This window comes from Prunus persica, chromosome G7, assembly GCF_000346465.2.
Source record: "Prunus persica cultivar Lovell chromosome G7, Prunus_persica_NCBIv2, whole genome shotgun sequence".
Lineage (NCBI taxonomy): Eukaryota > Viridiplantae > Streptophyta > Magnoliopsida > Rosales > Rosaceae > Prunus > Prunus persica.
The window spans coordinates 3,854,477-3,874,920 of NC_034015.1; the positions used below are offsets into that span (position 1 = coordinate 3,854,477).

The 20,444-nt window shown below is 41.5% G+C and overlaps 2 protein-coding genes across 2 annotated transcripts; both read left to right on the plus strand.

The window, feature by feature from the left end:
* On the plus strand, window positions 456-4,689 carry LOC18769320 (ubiquitin-conjugating enzyme E2 22). Its single transcript, XM_007202384.2, has 7 exons — window positions 456-642; window positions 2,182-2,313; window positions 2,877-3,021; window positions 3,129-3,206; window positions 3,454-3,566; window positions 3,683-3,786; window positions 4,055-4,689. The coding sequence occupies exons 2-7, from the start codon at window positions 2,311-2,313 to the stop codon at window positions 4,422-4,424; spliced, it is 813 nt and encodes a 270-aa protein (XP_007202446.1). The 5' UTR covers window positions 456-642; window positions 2,182-2,310; the 3' UTR covers window positions 4,425-4,689.
* Window positions 5,102-7,844, plus strand: LOC18769861 (dihydrofolate reductase). Its single transcript, XM_007202179.2, has 6 exons — window positions 5,102-5,313; window positions 5,828-5,920; window positions 6,134-6,232; window positions 6,713-6,754; window positions 6,856-7,087; window positions 7,210-7,844. The coding sequence occupies exons 1-6, from the start codon at window positions 5,185-5,187 to the stop codon at window positions 7,578-7,580; spliced, it is 966 nt and encodes a 321-aa protein (XP_007202241.1). The 5' UTR covers window positions 5,102-5,184; the 3' UTR covers window positions 7,581-7,844.

Sequence of the window (20,444 nt, forward strand, 5' to 3'; positions counted from 1 at the left end):
ATTGACACACAAAAAACCCTTAATTATTCGTTAAAAAAAAGCCCTAAATTATTTATAATTTTTTAATATTTAAATAAAAATAATAATTTAAATTAAAAGAGTGGGAATTTCTCACACACACGTTAAATAATTTACCTTAGACTAAAGGGTGACGTTGGTGAGATAAATTAAAAATGGGCGGCGCAAAGTGAGAATGAGAGAAGAGCGCGTCTGGGGCACTGCCACTGACAATTCAACGTCTATAAGCCCTGAAGATGAAGGAGACCATGCACAGCCACACCTTGTTTCAAACGGTACTTTTTTTATTTCCATATTTTTAAACGTTGCCTGGATTTATTTGAATTTTTATAATAATCTTTTTTCTTTTCTTTTAAAGTAAGTCAGTAAAATTTGAATTATGTAAAAAATAATAATAAAATAAAAATATTTCTCGCTCCTCAAATTCAACCAATCAATCATTCCAAGGAGAAATCGCCTTCTCTTGAGCACGCACTCTCTCTCTCTCTCTCTCTCTCTCTCTCTCTCTCTGTTCTTTGCTTCGCAACCCTCAAAGCCCTCAATCGTACCCTCAATCTACAACATTAGACTGAGCTTTTTTTCATGAGATAAGGCAAATTCTCATCTGGGTTTTCTTTATTTAGGGTAAATTTCCTTTCTTTGGTTTCGATTTTCATTATCAATCTGTCTTTTTGGACTGTGAATACCGTAAGTTTGGTCAATTTGATGTTTCTTGGATTCCTGTTCTTTGTTCTGGGTTCGATTATTCACCTCACTGATTTTGATTTTCTTTCTTAAGAACTAGTACATATCTGTCTGTGTTGCATCTTTATCTGTGTCTTTTTGAAATGGGAAAACATGGGATTTTTGGGCATAAGGGTTTTGGTAGTTCACTTTTCTTGTTTGATCTGTTTCGGGGTTTTCTCAGTTAAGGTGCTTTTCTTGCTTTCTAGGCAAATGGGTTGTTTTATGGATGTTTTACTTGAAAGATAGTGCTTTCTCCTCTCCCTTTCTCCCGGGAAAGATAAGGCATTTGGTTTTTGTTGACTTTAATGGTATTCGTATGGGTATTAATTTAAAGTGAGTTAACTGGTTCTTGTTAATGTCTTTAGGTCTAAGTGGATTCAGGGTGTAATTATTCATCACTTTCACTTGTCTTTTAGGAGTTTCGAAAGTTAAAATATGTTGGTGTTGGAGATTTTCCTTTGACTTCGTGTCTATCTTAAATTAGCTTTAGAACTTTTTTTATTCATGTTTTTCTTGAAGATAGCTGATGGAGAAAAACAGGCTTAATCTCTCTTGCTGGTCCATTGATCCCCTATCTAACACTCAGACAACCCTTAGAAAGTCATAACAGTAGGAGAAATTTGTGCTGTTCATGCTCAAATCAACTCTACTAACCTTATCAGGAAACTAACTGGTCTGTGCTAGTGTGCCAAACGAGTAAGTGAGAAAGTAGAAAATATAGGTTAGAAGACGATTGGTGCATGTCTGCACTGAAATCATACTCGATTTGTATTTTTCAATGATTTGAGATAACAGTTTAGCTAGTCTTAGTTGTTATTTTAAGGGACAGATACAGGATGGGATTGATTAGTTATAAGGGTTTGGGAATTTAGTTTCACAATGCTTTTGAGAGGTAATTTTATGCCCAGTATAATTCAAACCTTCTTTTTTCTCATCCAAATCCAGAGAAGTTCTAACTAGTCCAAATCCAGCCCCTCTACTTTTCCCATATTGTTGCCGTTTTATTAGCTGACATAATGAAATTCAATTTTTTTGAAATGGCTTCTTTAAATTACTATCTCTATTGTTTGATTGATTGGTTCTTGGTATCCAGAGCTCTTGCATGGGCCAAACAATTTATGCTTAGATGTGTTCACGGAATCAACATACCTTGTACATGAGTGTCAATCATGTACTTCCTCTCAAACTTATCTTGATATCTACCTACCTATCTACTTACCAGCTGTTTTGATTTCATTTTTTGTTTATGATTTTTTGGAAATTATTGTTTGTTTATTGTGTTTGAATATGCTGATGTAATAGGTTTAACTTTTGAGTAGGAAGGGTTTGTGCTTCTTGGTTCTATGTGCTATTTTTCATTGTGAGAAGTATATGATATGACTGATCTGACTTCTATTTTCCTGATTTTTAATATTAAATGTTAATTTGTTATTACAGACATTTCGGCTTACAGCTTGCCTTATTCTGTCACTCTAATCCGTGGAGTTGAAAGTTTTGTGGCACATATTCAGCCGATTTGCTGATTTTCTTTTGGTAGCAAGAGTGGGACTTCATTTGTTTATTCTTATGGTAATGTTATTTCTTTCTCCATAAAAAACTATTCTTTATTTTATGTTGTTGGATATTATTGATTATAAAATAGAATATGGTAATCATGTGGACTAATGAACATTGTCGCTGGACTAAGACGGGTGGATGTTTAAGTGCCATGCTTTTTCTCATCTAAATATAATTTCAGGTTGTTTTCATTCTACTTCTAAGAGTACATGATAGTTGGACATCAATACGTGTGCACGTGAAATTTTATTCCTGGTGTATGAGATATTAATCCTCTTTATATTGAAACATCAGCTATGACATGGTGGTTGTGCACATGTTTGTTTGGTTTATTCAATGGCTTTAGGTGTTGTGTTTTAAAAATATATGAACTCCACCTCCTCACCTATCAACAACAGTGAGGGTAAATTCTAGAGTAGCTGTCAGCTGTACGTGGAGTCCATCTTTCTTCTTTGATCAATAAGGATTGCTATCTGAGCGAGTGATGCATTGTTTTTATTTGCAACTGATGATTTCTTCTTCTTATGTTCTTTTTAACTCTTCTTAGAATTCCTTTGGTCGTGTTTCAATTTCAGGCTACTAATGAAAATCTCCCACCAAATGTAATTAAGCAACTTGCGAAGGAATTGAAGAATCTTGATGAGTCCCCACCTGAAGGCATTAAAGTTGGTGTTAATGATGATGATTTTTCGATCATATATGCGGATATTGAAGGCCCAGGCATGTACATAGTTTTTTTTTTTTTTGGGGGTAAACTGTATGTAGTGTCTTTCACTCCTGCATCTATATTTTAGTATAATTGATGAGCTAAGATCTTGGCCTTGCAGCTGGCACTCCTTACGAGAATGGTGTTTTCCGCATGAAGTTGTTATTGTCTCGTGACTTCCCACACTCTCCTCCTAAAGGTTTGTTTTGCTATGTTTTGTCATCAATGACATAACTGATACCACTATATTTTTTAAATGAACATGTCGTATATCTGTAAATAAAAACTGGTGTGCTTGATACAACTGAAGAGAAGTTCTGTTGATGGAATGCTTGTATATAACTCTAGGATTAGTCGATATTTATGTCCATGCTTAATTTGAGTCCCTATCTGGTTGAAGCTATTACTTTGTTTAATTTGAAATTTCTGGGACATGATTGTTGTAGGCTACTTCCTGACTAAGATTTTCCATCCAAACATTGCAATGAATGGTGAGATTTGTGTCAACACCTTGAAAAAAGATTGGAATCCAAGTCTTGGATTACGACATATTCTGATTGTAAGTTCCCTTTTGTTCTTCAATTATTGACTTTCTTTCATTTCTGCTTATCCAGCTGAGATGTTCTTTTTCCTGGTCAAGTCTAATTGTCACGGCTATGTGCTTTGCAATAACAGGTAGTTAGATGTTTATTGATCGAACCATTTCCAGAATCAGCGTTGAATGAACAGGCGGGCAAGATGCTGCTTGAAAATTATGAAGAATATGCAAAACATGCCAGGTGAGTCATGGTCATCATGTTATGTGCTTCATGTTCTGGTTAATGGAGCAGGGAAAGTTTATATGTAAACTTTTGTGTGGTTGTATATGTAGACTTTGTCAGAGTAGATTTGTGTAATTTGAATGCACAACATTCAGATGATTGGAAAATGAAAGATGCACATACCAACTTGAATGATCCCCCATATAGACTAAATGATATGACTATTGGATACATTACCATTACACATAACTATGAAACTAAAGTGTCTTTTATGTCTTCCATGCAGACTTTATACTGGAATCCATGCCAAGCCAAAACCCAAGTTTAAAACAGGAGCTATTTCAGAGTCGACTACTGCACTGAACGTTGACCAAACTAACAGCTCTGCACTTAATGCTGATCAAAAGATCACAGCACCTGGTGCTGCTTTGCCAGTGATCTCTGTATCTCCGTCCCCACTGGCCCCTATTACAGTGATGAGAGGAAATGGTCAGGATCAACCAGCTGTTGTTGCTCCAGTGGAGACTGGAGTTGGTGGCTGTGCTGCATCAGCAGCCGCAACTACTACAACGCTAAGGAAGGAAGGTGGATTGGCAAAAGCACAGGCAGACAAGAAGAAAATAGATGCAAGGAAGAAAAGTTTGAAGAGATTATGAAAACTGGAAAAAACGATTGAATTTGCTGTTGTGCAGTTTGTGACTTGTTTGAATGAGAGAATGAGAGGTGGGTTGAAAAGTGCAGAGCCAAAATATGAGGGGAGCGAGGGGGGTTGGGGGGAATGTGTGGTGTAAGAAATACTGGAATTGGGCAAAAAATTGATGGATTAAATTTACCAGTTTCCCTTTATCTTCATCTTTGTTAGTGCTCATTAACATTAATTTCCATATGCCTGCATTTCAATATAGAAGAGGAGTTTTACTCTTTTGGTTTCTTGAATAGTATGACAAGAAAATGGAAACAAGAACAAAACTGAGAAAAGCAGCATATATTTACTTTATTTTAATATAAAACTCAAGATATAAATAAATTTGTGCAAATCTTAGAAAAAAAGAAGAGAAGAAAACTAGACAATTGGCAACTACAAAATGTTTTAGCAGAAGGGGCTTGTAGTTCAAGTGGTTCAGAGTATTTGTCTTTGCACCCGATGTCTTAAGTTCTGTTTCCCTCCTCCTCCCCCAATATCGCTTGTATGACAAAAAAGTTTAAAAAAAAAAAAAAGGTTTTGGCAGAGCGCACGTGGAACAGCAACTACATGAACAAGTGAGAGTAGTAGTTGGGGTCTTTAAGTTCTGTGGTAGGTAGTACCAAAACGTGCAGCTAGCTACTGCGTTCTTGCTCCGTGTATTAAGTTAAAGTTAGCTTATTGATATTTGTTGTGGTCAGATAAGCTGGGTGAGAGAAGAGAGCAGGAGATCAATGGAAAGCCAACAGCACAAGGAGAAGAAGATGAAGATACTTTGCCTCCATGGATTTAGAACCAGTGGGAGCTTTCTGCAAAAGCAAATTAGCAAATGGGATGCTTCTATCTTCTCTCAGTTTGACTTGGTATGTACGCATAAATTATAATATAATTCTATAGCTCATGCGTTGCTTTAATAAAATATCATCTGGGGATTAATGATCATATTGTGGAGTTCTTTGTTTATAATTTTATAATTTGTTTTGTTTATGAATAAAATTTTTTAAAAAAAGCGACAAAGTTTACTACCTGCATGTTTACTGTTTTTATCTCGCCACGACTAATCAATCATAGAGATTGTGCATGGAATTTTTTTTTTCTGTATTCTTGGGATATACAATAGTATTTTTCTGAACATGATTTTCCTATCATGCTCTAAATATCAATGGTTTTTTATTGAGTAAACTGTCATTTTGCCCCCTGAACTGTCACCCAATTGAGACTTAACCACCCAAATTAATTTTTCAGAAAACTAAAGATACGAACTATATAGAAATAGCCAATCTCCCCCTTTACCTGTTTCCAACATTATTTTTCTTTTTCGTGGTAATTTAGTAGATATTTGACAATATAATCAAATCACTTCTGGTATTTTAACAGGATTTTCCAGATGGTATATTTCCTGCTGGAGGAAAATCCGATATAGAAGGCATCTTCCCACCACCTTACTACGAGTGGTTTCAATTTGACAAGGTAAAACCTTTTTGATTAATTTTACATAGCCAATCTGGTCCTCATAACTTGTACTCCAACTTTTATATTGCTTGCTTGCTCCTCATTCTTTTAGTTGTTCCTTCTGTCCATCAAAATGAAATCCTTTCATTACCAAGTTTGTTGATATATCTTATGCTTTTACTGATATTGAGTATATTTAATGGATCTGTTATTTATGATGTTGTGGATCAGGACTTCACAGAGTACACAAACTTGGAAGAATGCATCACTTATTTATGTGACTACATAACAAGCAAAGGTCCTTTTGATGGTTTGCTTGGTTTTTCCCAGGTATGCCTCCATGTTTCTGTAAGACTTTTATGATCTCACCCTTCAGGTTTTTTTTTTTAATTTTTTAATTTTGGAAGAAATTAGGTTTACAAATTGCTTGAAACTATTGTCAAGAGCTATAAAAATACTTGGACTACTTTGATAGTTTATTTTACCCTTTGCTGTGAAAGCATGCTTTGCTGTCCTAAAGAGATATCTTTATCTTCCAATCCAACCCTGACTAGAAATCTAATGAATCTCATAAATCATGGGAAATAAGTTATGAACCATATGATGCAAAGTAATGACTGCCTTTGTAGCTGCAAAAACCAGCTGAGGTGTTTTGCCTTTGTTTGGCATCAAAATTTAGGGAACATGTTGGAACAATAAACACCATTAAAAATATCAAAAATTGATGTTTTCATTAGCAGAGCACTACATATTAGCTTATATTAATGGTTTCACAGACTACTAATTCAGATTCTCAAAATATTTACTCAGGGTGCAACACTATCAGGACTCTTGTTGGGCTACCAAGCTCAGGTATATAAGTCCCCTCTCTCTCTCTCTCTCTATTTCTCTCTCTCTCTCTCAGGTATTTACTCAAGATATATCATTTGGAACTACAAAATTTGGGAATGCAGGGAAAGCTGTTGAAGGAGCATCCACCTTTCAAGTTTTTTATATCCATATCAGGAGCAAAATTCAGAGATCCAAAAATATGTGACATTGCATACAAAGACACTATCAAGGCCAAATCTGTCCACTTCATAGGAGCTAAAGATTGGTTGAAACTGCCTTCCGAGGATCTTGCTTCCGAATTCGACAACCCACTCATCATCAGGCACCCACAGGGGCATATGGTCCCAAGGCTAGGTTGGTCTAATTTACTCTCTCTCACTCTGAGCCATACATACATAAGCACACACGTATGCAAAAATTATGCACATGCATGTATGCACACATGGTCTTAACTAGTTTTTGGAGTTCATAAACAGATGAAGCAGCCACCGAGCAGTTACGTGGTTGGACTGCAGCTATCATCCAATGCAATGGTACTATTTCAGATGGTAAGCATGAACTGGAGAATGGAGATGCCAACGAAAAACATAACGGCACAGATCTCATTCAATGCGATAACGCTAAGTTAGACAGTAAGCATGAACTGGACAATGGAGAAGCCAAACAAAAACACAATGGCGCAGATCTCATTCAATGCGATAACGCTAAGTTAGATAGCAAGCATGAACTGGAGAATGGAGAAGCGAAAGAAAACTTTGGCGCAGATCCAGTAGTTTCAGCAATGAAGAACCAAAGCCAAGAGACAAGAACTGCAGGTGAAATAAAAACAAATGAGAGGGAAGTGTAGGTTGTGGTGGCAACCCGAGCATGATGAAGAAAATAAAGATGTTTGTTCCTTAACCTGTTCATTTGAATGTATGATCCACATTGACAAGTTGTCAGTGGAGGTAATTTATCCGTAGTCAGTATATTATGTCTCGTGTTTCTTTTTTCGAGTCACATGGATGGAGTTGCACCTTTTATGGAATGGAAATCTGTATTGTTAATGTAATATAATTGTCTCTCTTATTTGCTTAGTGTGAAACGCTAAGGGCCGGAGATTTCAAATTTCCGGGATCTCTCTCTCTCTCTCTCTCTCTCTCTCTCTCTCTCTCTCTCTCTCTCCCTCTAAGGGCTGAATGAAAAATGTTTTGGAAGAGAATGACCAGCTTTTGGTAGGAAGGGGAAGCACTGATGAATTACTTTTTTGTTTTGTTTTCTTTTAGGATCTTTTATATTGACAGTGGCGATAACATACTAAACTCATATACACTACATGGATGTTAGGACTTGAACACAAGACCTTTCCTAAAGGAGCAATTGTTACAAACCACTACACTAGTGGGTTTTTTGTGCTGATGAATGATTACTTTAGCAGCTAGTTCCAATGCTTTCTGTAGGATATTGGTGGGATATAGTCCTCATTCAATTTTATTTATGAGTCATGGATGCACACTGTGGGAGCAAATTTTTCCACGAGAATATTCGATTGCAAAGATTCCCCTTCCTTCTTCGCTGCCTCTTTCTCCCTGCAAAATAGAACAAATGAGAGGACCACACCTGGGGGGTGTTGGCCAAAGGCCATCCGATGCCTAAATTAGTTCAAGAGTTTGTAAGAAAAACACTATCTAACTATGGTACGGAGATGTGTTTAAGGTGTAAACCTGGCGGCCGGAGCCTTATGTAAAAGAGAGGGAGAGAGGAGGTGGCTAGGGTTTGAGAGGAATTTTCTGTAGAGTTTCAGTAGGAATTTTAGACGTACCTCAGTGGCCATCTTTTTATAGTGGTCTTGGAGGCTAGGGTTTCAGAGGAATAATTCCATAGATGGAATGAAATTATTCCTCCTCGATTTGGAATTGATTTGATTAATTAGGGATTTGATTTATTAGGGTAAATCAAATCCTTAATTGTGGTAGGTATCAAATCAATTCCTAATTTGATTAGGTAACTCCTCATTTAATTGGGAATTATGCTAGGAATCAAATCAGTTCTCTATTTAATTGGGTAACTCCCAATTAAATTGAGTAACTCCCAATTAGGTTGAGTAATTCCCAATTAGGTCAAATAATCCCCAAATGGAAGGAATTATTTGACCTAGGGTCTGATTTAATTCGGTTCCCACAAATGCCCCCCAGTTTCTGCATGACGCGTGGTGGCATGTAGGAGATGTGAATTATCTATTGGGCTGTCTAGCTGTAACTGGGCTTCCTTCAGTGAGTTGGACTCCTTTTGTAGATTGGGTTCTCAATTGGAGTGAGTTTATGACTGTTCTTGGAGTTGGGTTCTCAGTAGAAATGGGCTTGCAATTCCTTTTGACTAAGGATGCCCAACCTGTATAAATGCAGGGCTTCTCTTCACTCTTCTTCACATCACAAACTGAACTTCTCTACTTTCTAGCTTGAGAGAGATCTTAGAGAATTCGTACTGCTTGTCGAAGAGAGGAGTCGCCGTGCATCCCAAGGTCAGTCGAGCACGTATATTTCTTTTCCTTCGTCTTTTCTTCTTTTTTACGGTGAAGGCTAGCTAGGGAAAGCCCGGCTAGTTGTCGTCGTGGCAACGGCTGGCAGTGAGCGGCAGCCGTGGTGGAGTAGGTGTGCGCAGGTGGACCAGCTGCTCCCTATCGTCGCAGGTCTAGGCTGGAGCGTGCTTGGCCTTATGCATTGTGAGCCACATCAGTTGAGTGGGTATCGAGAGGAAGTCGGTGGTCTGCCCCTTGCCTAGGATGTTGAGAGATGGAAGCAGAATAGTCTAGACTCTGATGATCTACTGGCTGGGCAAGAGGAGTGTTCTACCGGAACCCCCCCTAAAAAAGAAGGTTGTTGCCCAATCTTCAAGAGATGAAGCTACTTATTCGTAGGCGAAGAATGTGTCTCCATTGAGGAAGAAGCCAAAGCTCCTTTATGCTGAGAAGACTCAAGTGGGGTATGTTCCATCATCATCTATTGGGGTTAAATATCTTGTTGGTGCTGATAGTAGGAAGGTTGGTGGTACGCATAGTGCTCGGTGCTTGGGATGTTCTACTCAAGCCTCTTGCCGACAAGTTTGAAAACCGTGATCTGCTCCGTGAAGTAGTCCGCTCGCAAACTAGTTCACCTACTGTTTGGGCTTAATTTGGCACACCCAGTCCAAGGTCACAATGCCTATAGCAATTTTTAAACCAGCCACTAACGTTCCCTTGAATTGGGCCAAGATTATACACTCCGCCCAAACACTACGGGCCCAGACCCGGACTTTGCAAAATAAACAAGAAATCAAAAAGCCCAAAAATCCAAAAGAACCCTTGCCCAGGATCTATCAAAAGGTGGCAAAACAAAAACTTGGGCCTTGAAAAGAAAAGAGCAAGCCAGCCCTTGGTTTGATTCCAGAAAAATCAGAGCAGGCTCAGCATGATTAAAGAAAGAAGAAAAATAAAAACAGACCTATGTGAAATCTCTTTTCTCTGACATTGAAAAGTCAACATTTTCAACAAATTTGATAAAGTATGTTAATCAAAAGCAGGCAAACTAGGAGAAGACCTCTCTAAAAATCTCTGCCATCAGAAGATCAAACCCTTATTTTTTTATGTATAAAATATTTAGAGATATTTCTTCTACTCCAAAAAAGGGGTGATTCTCCCAAAAGATAAACAGGTCATACTTTCAAAAAGAGATAAGCAGGAAGACAGGGAGCTGTTCAAACTGAGAATCAAACTAACCATCACGGTTTGAGCTCTCACAAGGGGGCAGTTAGAAATTAAAAAGGGGTTAGGTTCTCTTTCTGGAAAAACAGGGAAGTGATCTTGAGAACTGACTATTGAGAGCTTATCTGCCAGAATTGATTAAAACTTTTCTTCTTCCTTTGCATTTAAAAATAAAAAGATCTTTTGAGAATTTTTTGCCGCCCATTATTAGAAGAATGAAACCCTACTCCAAAGCATTTCTTTATAAATACTAGAGAGGGTGAACAGAATCGAGGATACTCAATTTTCATCAATCAAACAAACAACAAAAAAATCAACCAAAAGCTCACTTGAACCACAAGGAAAAACAGTTTTAGATCAGAATTTCCAAAGTTCAGACTTCAAGAAATGAGTCATTCAAAATGAGATCTCTCTCGTTACGAATTTGGTTCAGCAAAAGCTAAGACAAGCAGAGTTTGAGTTTTCTCAAATATGAAAACCTCAACAAAATTCACAGTGCAGTTTCCAGCTCATTAGGTTCTTAAGAACAGCCACTTCTGTCCCTTCAAACTGAAAAAGCTGCAGTTCTGCCCGCTCAAAAGCCTCCCAAAGCTTGGAGTAGATTAAAGCTCTGCCAAAATTGAACTTTGGTATCGATCTACAGTTGAAACTGAGCAGTTGAAGTTGTTGAAAGTCTAGTTTAGCCCAGACATACCCGGTCCAGCCCGGATCAGAAGCTTCTATCCAGACAGGAATGGAGTTCCAGCTTTCTTTTTTGCTTTTCTAAAGTTGATTTCTTCCTCTGTAAAAAGCAGTTCTGTCTAAAACAGTCCACTTTATTATCCATTACTCTGGCTAGAATTACCAATTTTATACTGAGATAAATTGTGAAGTCCTCACCAGTCTGAGGCAAGAAAAAGAACTTACTTGGGATATATTCCCCACCCAAATTCATAATCGTTTGTTTAGAAATCAGTAACTTGGGGCGCAAGTTATCGATTTTAAAGAAGTCTGCTATAATCTTTATTGCTAGTAGTGGCACGCTCATACACCAAAGAAAGCTGACTTGTTGACCAATCAATGGTTTCCAAGGCAGTGGGGAACTTTGCCGTTCCATCTCAGGAATAAACTCAAAACAGGTGAAAACCTACCGAGAAGTAAAGAGATATTGGTATTCCTCTCCAAAGTTCGAGTCGTTTGCACTAATCAAGGGATGAAGATCGAACTGGGAGGTATGCTCATCCGCCCAACTATCGCGATCCAGCTGTTGAGTCACGAGCAGTTAAGCGTGGAGTTGATTTAGCATCGTCGACTCTTTTGGAGGTAAGGATGGCGGCGGCTTGAGAAGGCGAGAGAGTCATCTGTCCGGGTGAAGGGTTCTTCTACAACGTCAGCGGCTGATCCCAATGTGGACAAGTCCAGCCCTGCAGGGGATGCAGGAGTGTCTGATCTGCTGAAGAAGAACCTCTCGTCAAGCCCGTCTGCTTGCTTCAAGCTGGTTTATCTTGAGACAGTCTCAAGTCTTTCCTTGGAAAAAAAGGGAAGGAACAATTCATCTGCTTCAAAAAGGAGTACTTGTTGCTGAAATTGTCCGAAACTCATCTACTGTTGCTCCCTCTTCTGCTGCTAACTTGGTTAGTCGAAAAGATGCCTACTTCCATCTTGAGCACAAGAATGCTGGCGTCTCCTTCAATTATAGCAAGCTTATGGCTAGATTTGGCATCTATAACAAGTCTGCTGAAAAGTCCAAGTTCGAAGCTAACATGAATGCGTACAAGCTGGGCTACTTGGACTGCTCAAATAGAAATGATCCCTTCTATGCCATTGGAGATGGAGACATCGAGATGCTCTGTTATGACTTGCTCCCTATGCAAAGTGACCAGGTTAATGCTGTGAACATGGAAGGAGCTGAAGAGCAGGCGGTCGAACAGGCGATACCCGAAGAGGATGAAGCAGATGAGGTAGTGGCAAACATCACGGATCAGGCAGGTAGAGCTGCTGAGAACGTGGCTGATCAGGCGGATGCTGAAGAGGCTGTAGATCAGGGATCTCCTGCTAGCGTCTCGGAGTAAATGAAGACTCATTTATTTCTTTTCAGCTTTTGCAGTTGCTTTCTTGTTTAGAATAATTGGTCTTATTTGACCATTTTCTTTTTGTTGAACATGGCCGGTTGGTCAACTTGTTATGAAGATTTCAGTTATTTTTTCTACTTCAATTTGCATATTGACTTGTGAACTGCTTGAGTAACCAGCCAGTATCTTGATCATGTATCTTCCTTGGGAGATTTATAAGAGCCAGGGTCCCCCTTGAGGGACTCTGAGAGTGTTTTGCATATCCTGTAGGAAGTTTTCCCTTATGAAGTTGGTGAGTGCCTAGGTCCCCTTTGAGGGACTCCGGGCGTGTTCTGTATATCTCGTAGGATGCTTTGGTTGTTGCCCTGCGTCTCTTAAAGGACACTGCTTATGGGCAACTGCATGACTATCCTGCGCCCCTTAGGAAATGGTAGGAACCTGGATACCTCCCTCAGGAAGCATGGACACCTCTCTTTGGAAATTTCTAGCGCACCATGCATCTCTCTGAGGACGCTTCTTTGTGGGATACGTCTCTCGTAGGATGCTTTTGGTCGTCACCCTGTGTCTCCTTTAGAGCGCTCCTTATGGGCAACTGTGTGACTATCCTGCCTCTCTTAGGAAACGGATAGGAACCAGGATACCCCCCTCAGAAAGCATGAAGATTTTCTTTTGGGAAATTCCTGGTGCAACTTGCATCTCCCTTAGGACGTTTTTTAGCAGGTTACGTCTCCAAACGGACGCTTCTAGTCGTCCCATGTGTCTCCCTTAGGACTGTCCTTATGGGCAACTATGTGACTATCCTGCCTCCCTTAGAAAACAAATAGGAACCTGGATACCTCCCTTAGGAAATTTTTGGTGCACCCTGCGTCTACCTGATGACGCTTCTTAGCGGGCTGCGTCTCCCTAAGGACCCTTCTGGTCGTCGCCATGCATCTCCGTTAGGACGCTCCTTGTGGGCGACTGTTTTGTGGTGATCTTCTTGCCAATGAACTGTGAGCCATCGTCGGTAACCAAACTGGCAGATGATGTTTCTCCAGATGAATCGCTCCACATCGGCTTCTTTAGTAGAAGATAGAGCTTCGGCCTCGATCCATTTAGTAAAGTAGTTGGTGGCGAAGATTATCATGTCCTTCTTGGCGGGCGCCGGCAGCAAAGGACCCACTTAGTCAATGACCTATTGCATGAATAGCCATGAACTGTTTTACAGATGGTAAACTTCGGCAGGCAAGTTAGGGATCGGCTTGTACCGCTGGCAGCGATCACATTTCTTGACATATTCGACGGAGTCGTGTCAATGGTAGGCCAGAAGTAGCCTATGTTTAGAGCCTTTTCGGGCGAGTGACCTGGCCCCAGAGTGGTTGCCACACTCGTCGTCGTGAATTTTGCAGAGAACCTCAAGTGTTTGTGGGTACTTTATGCAGGTGAGATGAGGGCCGGAGTATGATATGCGGATGAGCTTGTTGCCATGCATTTAGTATCTCGCGGCCTTTTGCTGGACCTTTCTAGCTTCGCACTTGTTCTTTGGCAGGTTTTCATTCATCAAGTAGTCGACGATGGGTTCTTGCCAGCTGGGGTCCTCGTCAATCTGCATTGTGTCGATTGACTCTATTTCTTCAATGCTCCGGTCAAAGTGTTCGACCGGGTTGGAGCGTCTGAATTGGGTGTCCAGCGCTGACCCTAGGCTTGCCACTGCGTCTGCATGGGCGTTCTCTGCTCGAGGCACTTGTTGGATGGTGAAGGTAGGAAACGCCTTCAACAACTCTTGAACTTTGTCAAGGTACAAGATCATCCTTGGGTGCTTCGCCATGTATTCACCTAACGCTTGATTCGCGATTAACTGGGAAACTGAGTAGATTGCTAGCTTCTTGAGTCCACTTCATATTGGCTTAGCTTTATAGCCTATTTCATGAGTCGCTGAGAAGCATCAAAGCTTTGGAGGATTGATTTCAAAGAAAAGTCAGTTATGACAATGACTCGATGAGCTTGGTAGTAGGGTCGCAGCTTTCTCGTGCAAACTACAAGAGCCAAAATGAGCTTCTCCAATTTCAGGTAGCAAGTCTCTGCATCGAGGAGAGCTTTTGCCATGTAGAATACCGGATGTTGAGCCCCCAATTCTTCTCGGATGAGAGCTGAGCTGACGGCTGAGTTGGACACTGCCAGGTACACGAACAAGTCTTCACCAAGAACTAGCTTTGAGAGCAGAGGAGGTAAGGTGAGGTAAGTCTTTAGCTTCTGGAAAGCTACTTCGTACTCCTCATCCCATTTGTCTCTTTGTTCTCTCTTCAAAGCTTTGAAGAATGGTCTACACTTGTTGGTAGATCTCGAGAGGAATCAGTTGAGGGCTGCTGCTCTGCTCGTCAGACGTTGTATTTCCTTTATTGTGGAAGGCGACTTCTTCTTGAGAATGACTTTGATTTCATGTGGGTGTACCTCGATACCTTGTTGTGTGACTAGGTATCCCAAGAATCGGCTGGAGGATACACCAAATGTGCATTTACTCAGGTTTAACTTCATGCGATATTGGTGAAGCAGGCTGAATGCCTCAGCGAGATTTTTGATATGATCGGTACATTTTGGGGCTTTGACCAGCATGTCATCCACGTAGACCTCCATGGTTTTGCCGATCTGCTCATTGAAGATTTTATTAACGAGCCTTTGGTAGGTTGCTTCGGCGTTCTTCAGCCCAAAAGGCATGGCCTTGTAGCAATAGGTCCCTCTCTCGATGATGAAAGAAGTTTTCGCCTTGTCATCCTCGTGCATTAGGATTTGGTTATATCCGGAGTAGGCGTCCATGAAACTGAGTAGCTGATTGCCAGAAGTGGAATCCCCGAGTTGGTCGATTCTCGACAATGGGAAGTTGTCTTGAGGGCATGCTTTGTTGAGGTCTGTGTAATCGATGCAGACTCTCCATTTGCCATTTTCTTGTTTTGCTACCAGAATAACGTTGGCAAGCCACTCTGAGTAAGAGACCTCTTCGATAAAGCCGGCAGCTAGGAGGTTGTCAATCTCGGCTTCGATGATAGCAACCCGCTCAGAGCGAAGTTGCGTCTTTTCTACGCCACTAGCTTGCAGGCAGGGTTGACGTGGAGTCGATGATTGATGATGTTCGGGTAGATGTCAAGCATGTCTAACGGCGACCATGCAAACATGTCTTTGTTGTTCTGGAGGAAGGTGGTCAGCTCCACCTTATTTTCTGGGCTTAAGGGTGAGTCGATCTGCACTTTCCTGTCTGGCTGGTCAGGATCCAAGGGTATTAGTTTGACGTCCCCTTCGGGTTTCCATCCTTTTCAGGAGAAACCTCTGGACAGATTTCCTCGGCTTAGGCCTGACGCTTTGATTGCTATAAGTGAGTAAGATTCGGTTGTTCAATCTCCTTCAGATCTGCTTAACTCACAGGGAGGAACTGCGCTTGTTTGCTTTTCTTTAGCCCTTAGGCAGAGCATTTCCTCACCATTGCCAGGTCGCTGTTGATTTGGCCGACACTGCCCCCAGGAATTGGGTATCAAATTATCTGATGTATGGCAGAGGTGATGACGTTGATCTTGCCAATCCATAGTCTACCCAAGATGCCGTTCTAGGGTGAGACCTCATTAATGACCATGAATGTTTGCAAGCTGATTATAGGTGAGGAGTAGACGTAGAGGTCTATCGGGCCCCGATAACCATTGTTGCACCATTAAAGCCGGTCAACGATCTGCCTGATTTGTTGATCTTTGCCTCCAAGTCCATCTGTTGGATGACCGCCAGTTACAAGATATTGGCTGCGCTGCCCTCGTCTATGTGGATTCGGTCGACCATGGCCTGGGCTATTTGAATGCTGATGACAAGGGCATCATTATGTGGCATGTCGAGGCCGATCAAATCTTTCTTTTGGAAGCCAGTCACAGGATTGTCTTCTGCTGGTGGAAGGTCAGTCGGGATTTGGGAGATCACAGTGACCTGTTTAATCTTCCTCTTCTTTTCCTTGCTGGTCAGCCCGGACTCCTCGAAGTCCGCTAGGATTGTGTTAATCCTTATGACCTTCTAGGGCGGCTCCTTGGTGGTGTCACGATCTTCAATCCACTGGATGACCTGCTTCGCAATGAACTCCGTATAGTGACATTCTCTCATGAGTTCTTCAAGATGTGCTTTCCAAGCGAAGCAGTTGTTCATAGTGTGCCCGTGCGTCCCATGGAAGCCACAGTATTTGCTAGTGTCCCTTTTGACCGGATCTCCTTTCAAGGATGGTGGTCTTCTTTCCCAAGGTTTGTCTTTCACTTGGGCTAAGATTTGATGTATGGGGATGGAGAACTTGGTTTAGTTCTCTCCGGCCGCAACGTCTCCTTGTGGGTGTGACTTGCGGTTGTCCTTGTTCCTGTTGCCTGCTTAGTCGGTTGATCTTCCTATTTAGTAGACTTCTTTGCGGCAATTTGTTCATCATCCCAGAGTGCATAGCGTTCTACAGTGGCGTAGACCTCTGCCAGAGTTTGGCTGGGAGTGATACTTAGCTCGCGGTACTAGTCGTGTTCAGTTGGAAGGCCTTTCTTGAAAGCAGATGACTCGATTCGGTCGTCACATCTTACAATGTTGGCCTTTTCTACTTTGAATCTCTTGATGCAATCTCGAAGGGATTCGTCGAACTTCTTGCGCAGGTTGTACAGGTGGTTAGGGTTCTTCTTGATTATCCGGTAAGAGGTGTATTCTTTGGTGAAGACGTAAGCCAGCTCCTTGAAGCTGCTGATTGACCTAGATGGTAGGGTGTGGAACTAGTTTTGGACTGCTCCTTGTAAGGTCATTGCAAACACCTTACACATCAGTGCGTTGTCGGCCTTGTGGAGGATCATGACACTTTTGAAGTATTTTAGGTGGCTCTTGGGATCGGAATCCCCATTGAAGTGTTTAAACGACGACATTGAGAATCTTTTCGGGGGAGCAGCCTGCTCGATTTCGGCAGTGAAAGGCATAGAGTTTGCATGTTCTATCTCCTTACGTAGTGCATCTTCGAAATTTCCGCCGGTCTTCAAGTCTCAAAGTCGGTCATTCATAAGCTTTTCAACATCTTCCACACATATTGTTGGTTAGCCACGTTGGCGACCTTCAAGATTTGGGCGATGCTGACTGTGCTTGTGAAGGATTTTCTATAGCTTGTCGACGAGAATCGACTCTTCGAGAGTGAGCAGTGGAGTGCCTTTCCTCATGATCCCCGTTGTGAGGGTTATCCAGTTGACCTCTCTGGGGGCCTAGCCTTTCGTGAATGCTCCTCTGCGAGTGGACAGCTGAGTGCCTTTCTTCATGATCCTGGTTGCGATGATTGTCTGGTTGACCTTCTTGGGAGCCTAGCCTTTGATGTACATTTCCCTGCGAGCCCAGGCAGGCGTGGATGTCAAGTCATAGGCCCAGCCTTTCGCGCACGTTGTTCCTTAAACTCAATCTGCTCTAAGTGTGGCTCGCAGATGCTTGCGACATGTTGGCAGGCCAATCATGCCCACTCCTGCTTGACCTACTTGGTACCCATCGAGCTGCCTATCGGCTCGTTCATCCATCCTTCTCCCTTTGCCTGGTTGTCCAAGGCCAAGGTTTTGAGCCAAGCTTATTTGGTTGAGGAGCTGCCTCATTAGATTGCTTTGGTTGTCCATTCTCTGAGCTAGCTGGTCAACTCTCAGATTAAGGTTGCTTGACTTCGTGGATCGGGAGGAAAGAAGTGTATGGAGCCCAATTGCACATGGGCTAGGGTTTCATTGGAAGTGTACGCGGGAGCGTGCGTCGAGCGTGGAGGCAATGGAGGGAACACTTGAAGTTACTCCAAGATCGGGCCTAGGTTGGCAGTGGTAATGAGCCCACCTTGATGAGAAGTTCCACCATGTTCTGCGGCGGTGGCTGGTGCGGTGGTCTCAGCTGCGAGTCTAGTGGGTGGCACGGTGGTGAGAGGGGGTGGTGCCATCATGTCTATCACGGGATCGTGGGTGGAGTGGCTTTGGGCCGTCGCAGATAGAGCCATCATGGCGGTTTTGCCCCTCGTCTTCTTGCTTCCAACCATGGTTGTTTGGAAGGCTTCAGTGTATTGGAAAATAAGAGGAACAGATTCCTTAAGCACGTGTTGAGTATAACTCGTGCTCTCAATGAAAGCACCAATTTGTGGGAGCAAATTTTCCCACAAGAATATTCGATTGTAAAGATTCCCCTTCCTTCTTTGCCGCCTCTTTCTCCCTGCAAAATAGAACAAATAAGAGGACCACACCCGGGGGGTGTTGGCCAATGGCCCTCATATGCCTAAATTAGTTCAAGAGTTTGTAAGAAAAACACTAGCTAACTAGGGTACGGAGATGTGTTTAAGGTGTAAACCGGGCGGCCAAAGCCTTATGTAAAAGAGAGAGAGAGAGAGGAGGTGGCCAAGGTTTGAGAGGAATTTTTTGTAGAGTTTCAGTAGGAATTTTAGACGTACCTCAACCCTTATGTGTGGCCATCCTTTTATAGTGGTCTTGGAGGCTAGGGTTTCAGAGGAATAATTTTGTAGATGGAATGGAATTATTCCCCCCCGATTTGGAATTGATTTGATTAATTAGGGATTTGATTTATTAGGGTAAATCAAATCCCTAATTGTGGTAGGTATCAAATCAATTCCTAATTTGATTAGGTAACTCCTCTTTTAATTGGGAATTGTGGTAGGAATCAAATCAATTCTCTATTTAATTGGGTAACCCCGAATTAAATTGAGTAACTCCCAATAAGGTTGAGTAATTCCCAATTAGGTCAAATAATCCCCAAATGGAAGGAATTATTTGACCTCGGGTCTGATTTAATTCAGTCCCCACACATACCCTTTGAACCAACCTTTCAATTATTAATGTCCATTTGCACGCTCTCATAAGGTGAAAGCAGTGTTTTCCATCGTCAAAGCTTAAGGTGAGACGTAAACCTAGACGCATTGAGTTGAGGTGTAATTCAAAGTGTAATAAAAAAGAACGGGAAAAGAATATATAATACATTTGAGTTCAATTTACCTGTTACTATTTTTTCTGTGCCCACACGTTACCTATCTAACTTTTTGGCACATGTCCTTTCACTTAACCACAAGTTAATAATGTTAACTTTTAATTAAAAAAAAACTAAGGCCTCGTTCGGTAACGTTTTAAGGGGATGTTTTCATTTTCAGAGAACAAAATTGAGGCAAAAACACGTTCAGTGGCCCAAAAACAGAAAACATTGAGAATGTTTTCATAAAATGAAAACAAGTTTATGTGTGCTTGTAGAAAACAGAGAAAAAATTGTTTTCATTCTCATGGGAAACGTTTTCATAAAAATAATTCACATATTATTATTTGAAATGGTACTACCAGACATGTTTTCATTGTATTGGTCCTTTTTTCTGTTCGCTGCTCGTTTCCGCCCCCCGCGGGGGTCGGCTCTGCTCTGAGGAACGGAGAGGATCGTTGGATCAACACCAATGCCCCGATTGGATTGTTTCTTGGCTTGCAGAGAGGACTCCAATTTTTGAACAAAATTGAAAGTTGAATCAGTTTGCCAAAAGCGAGCGGGCCTGATTAAGGCCCTGTCTACCAGCTCTTCTCAACTGTGACTCGTGGTGTTGTGTAAGCATGCCACTATTGGGTATATGACTAGCGCAATAGATCTGGTATGGATGCTTTGTGAATGGTTAATTCTAATGGAACTCACGCCTCTTTTTCTGGACTTCTTCTCAAGCCATTGTACTCCAGTGATGGTACTGGCCTGGATTGATTCTTTTCTATGCCTCAATTAAGAGGACTTCTGCATTCTTTCCTTCGCAAGTGTCAACCTGACAAGTATGACTAGTACCTGAACAAATAAGGGAGAAACACCAAGTTCGTGGTTAGTAAGACCCTATCTGGGTTTTATCAACCACCTTCAATACCTGTTTCGTTCTCGGACCAGATTAATAGTTAATTCGGGCCCAACTCAACTTCCTATCCCTCCTATTTTTACT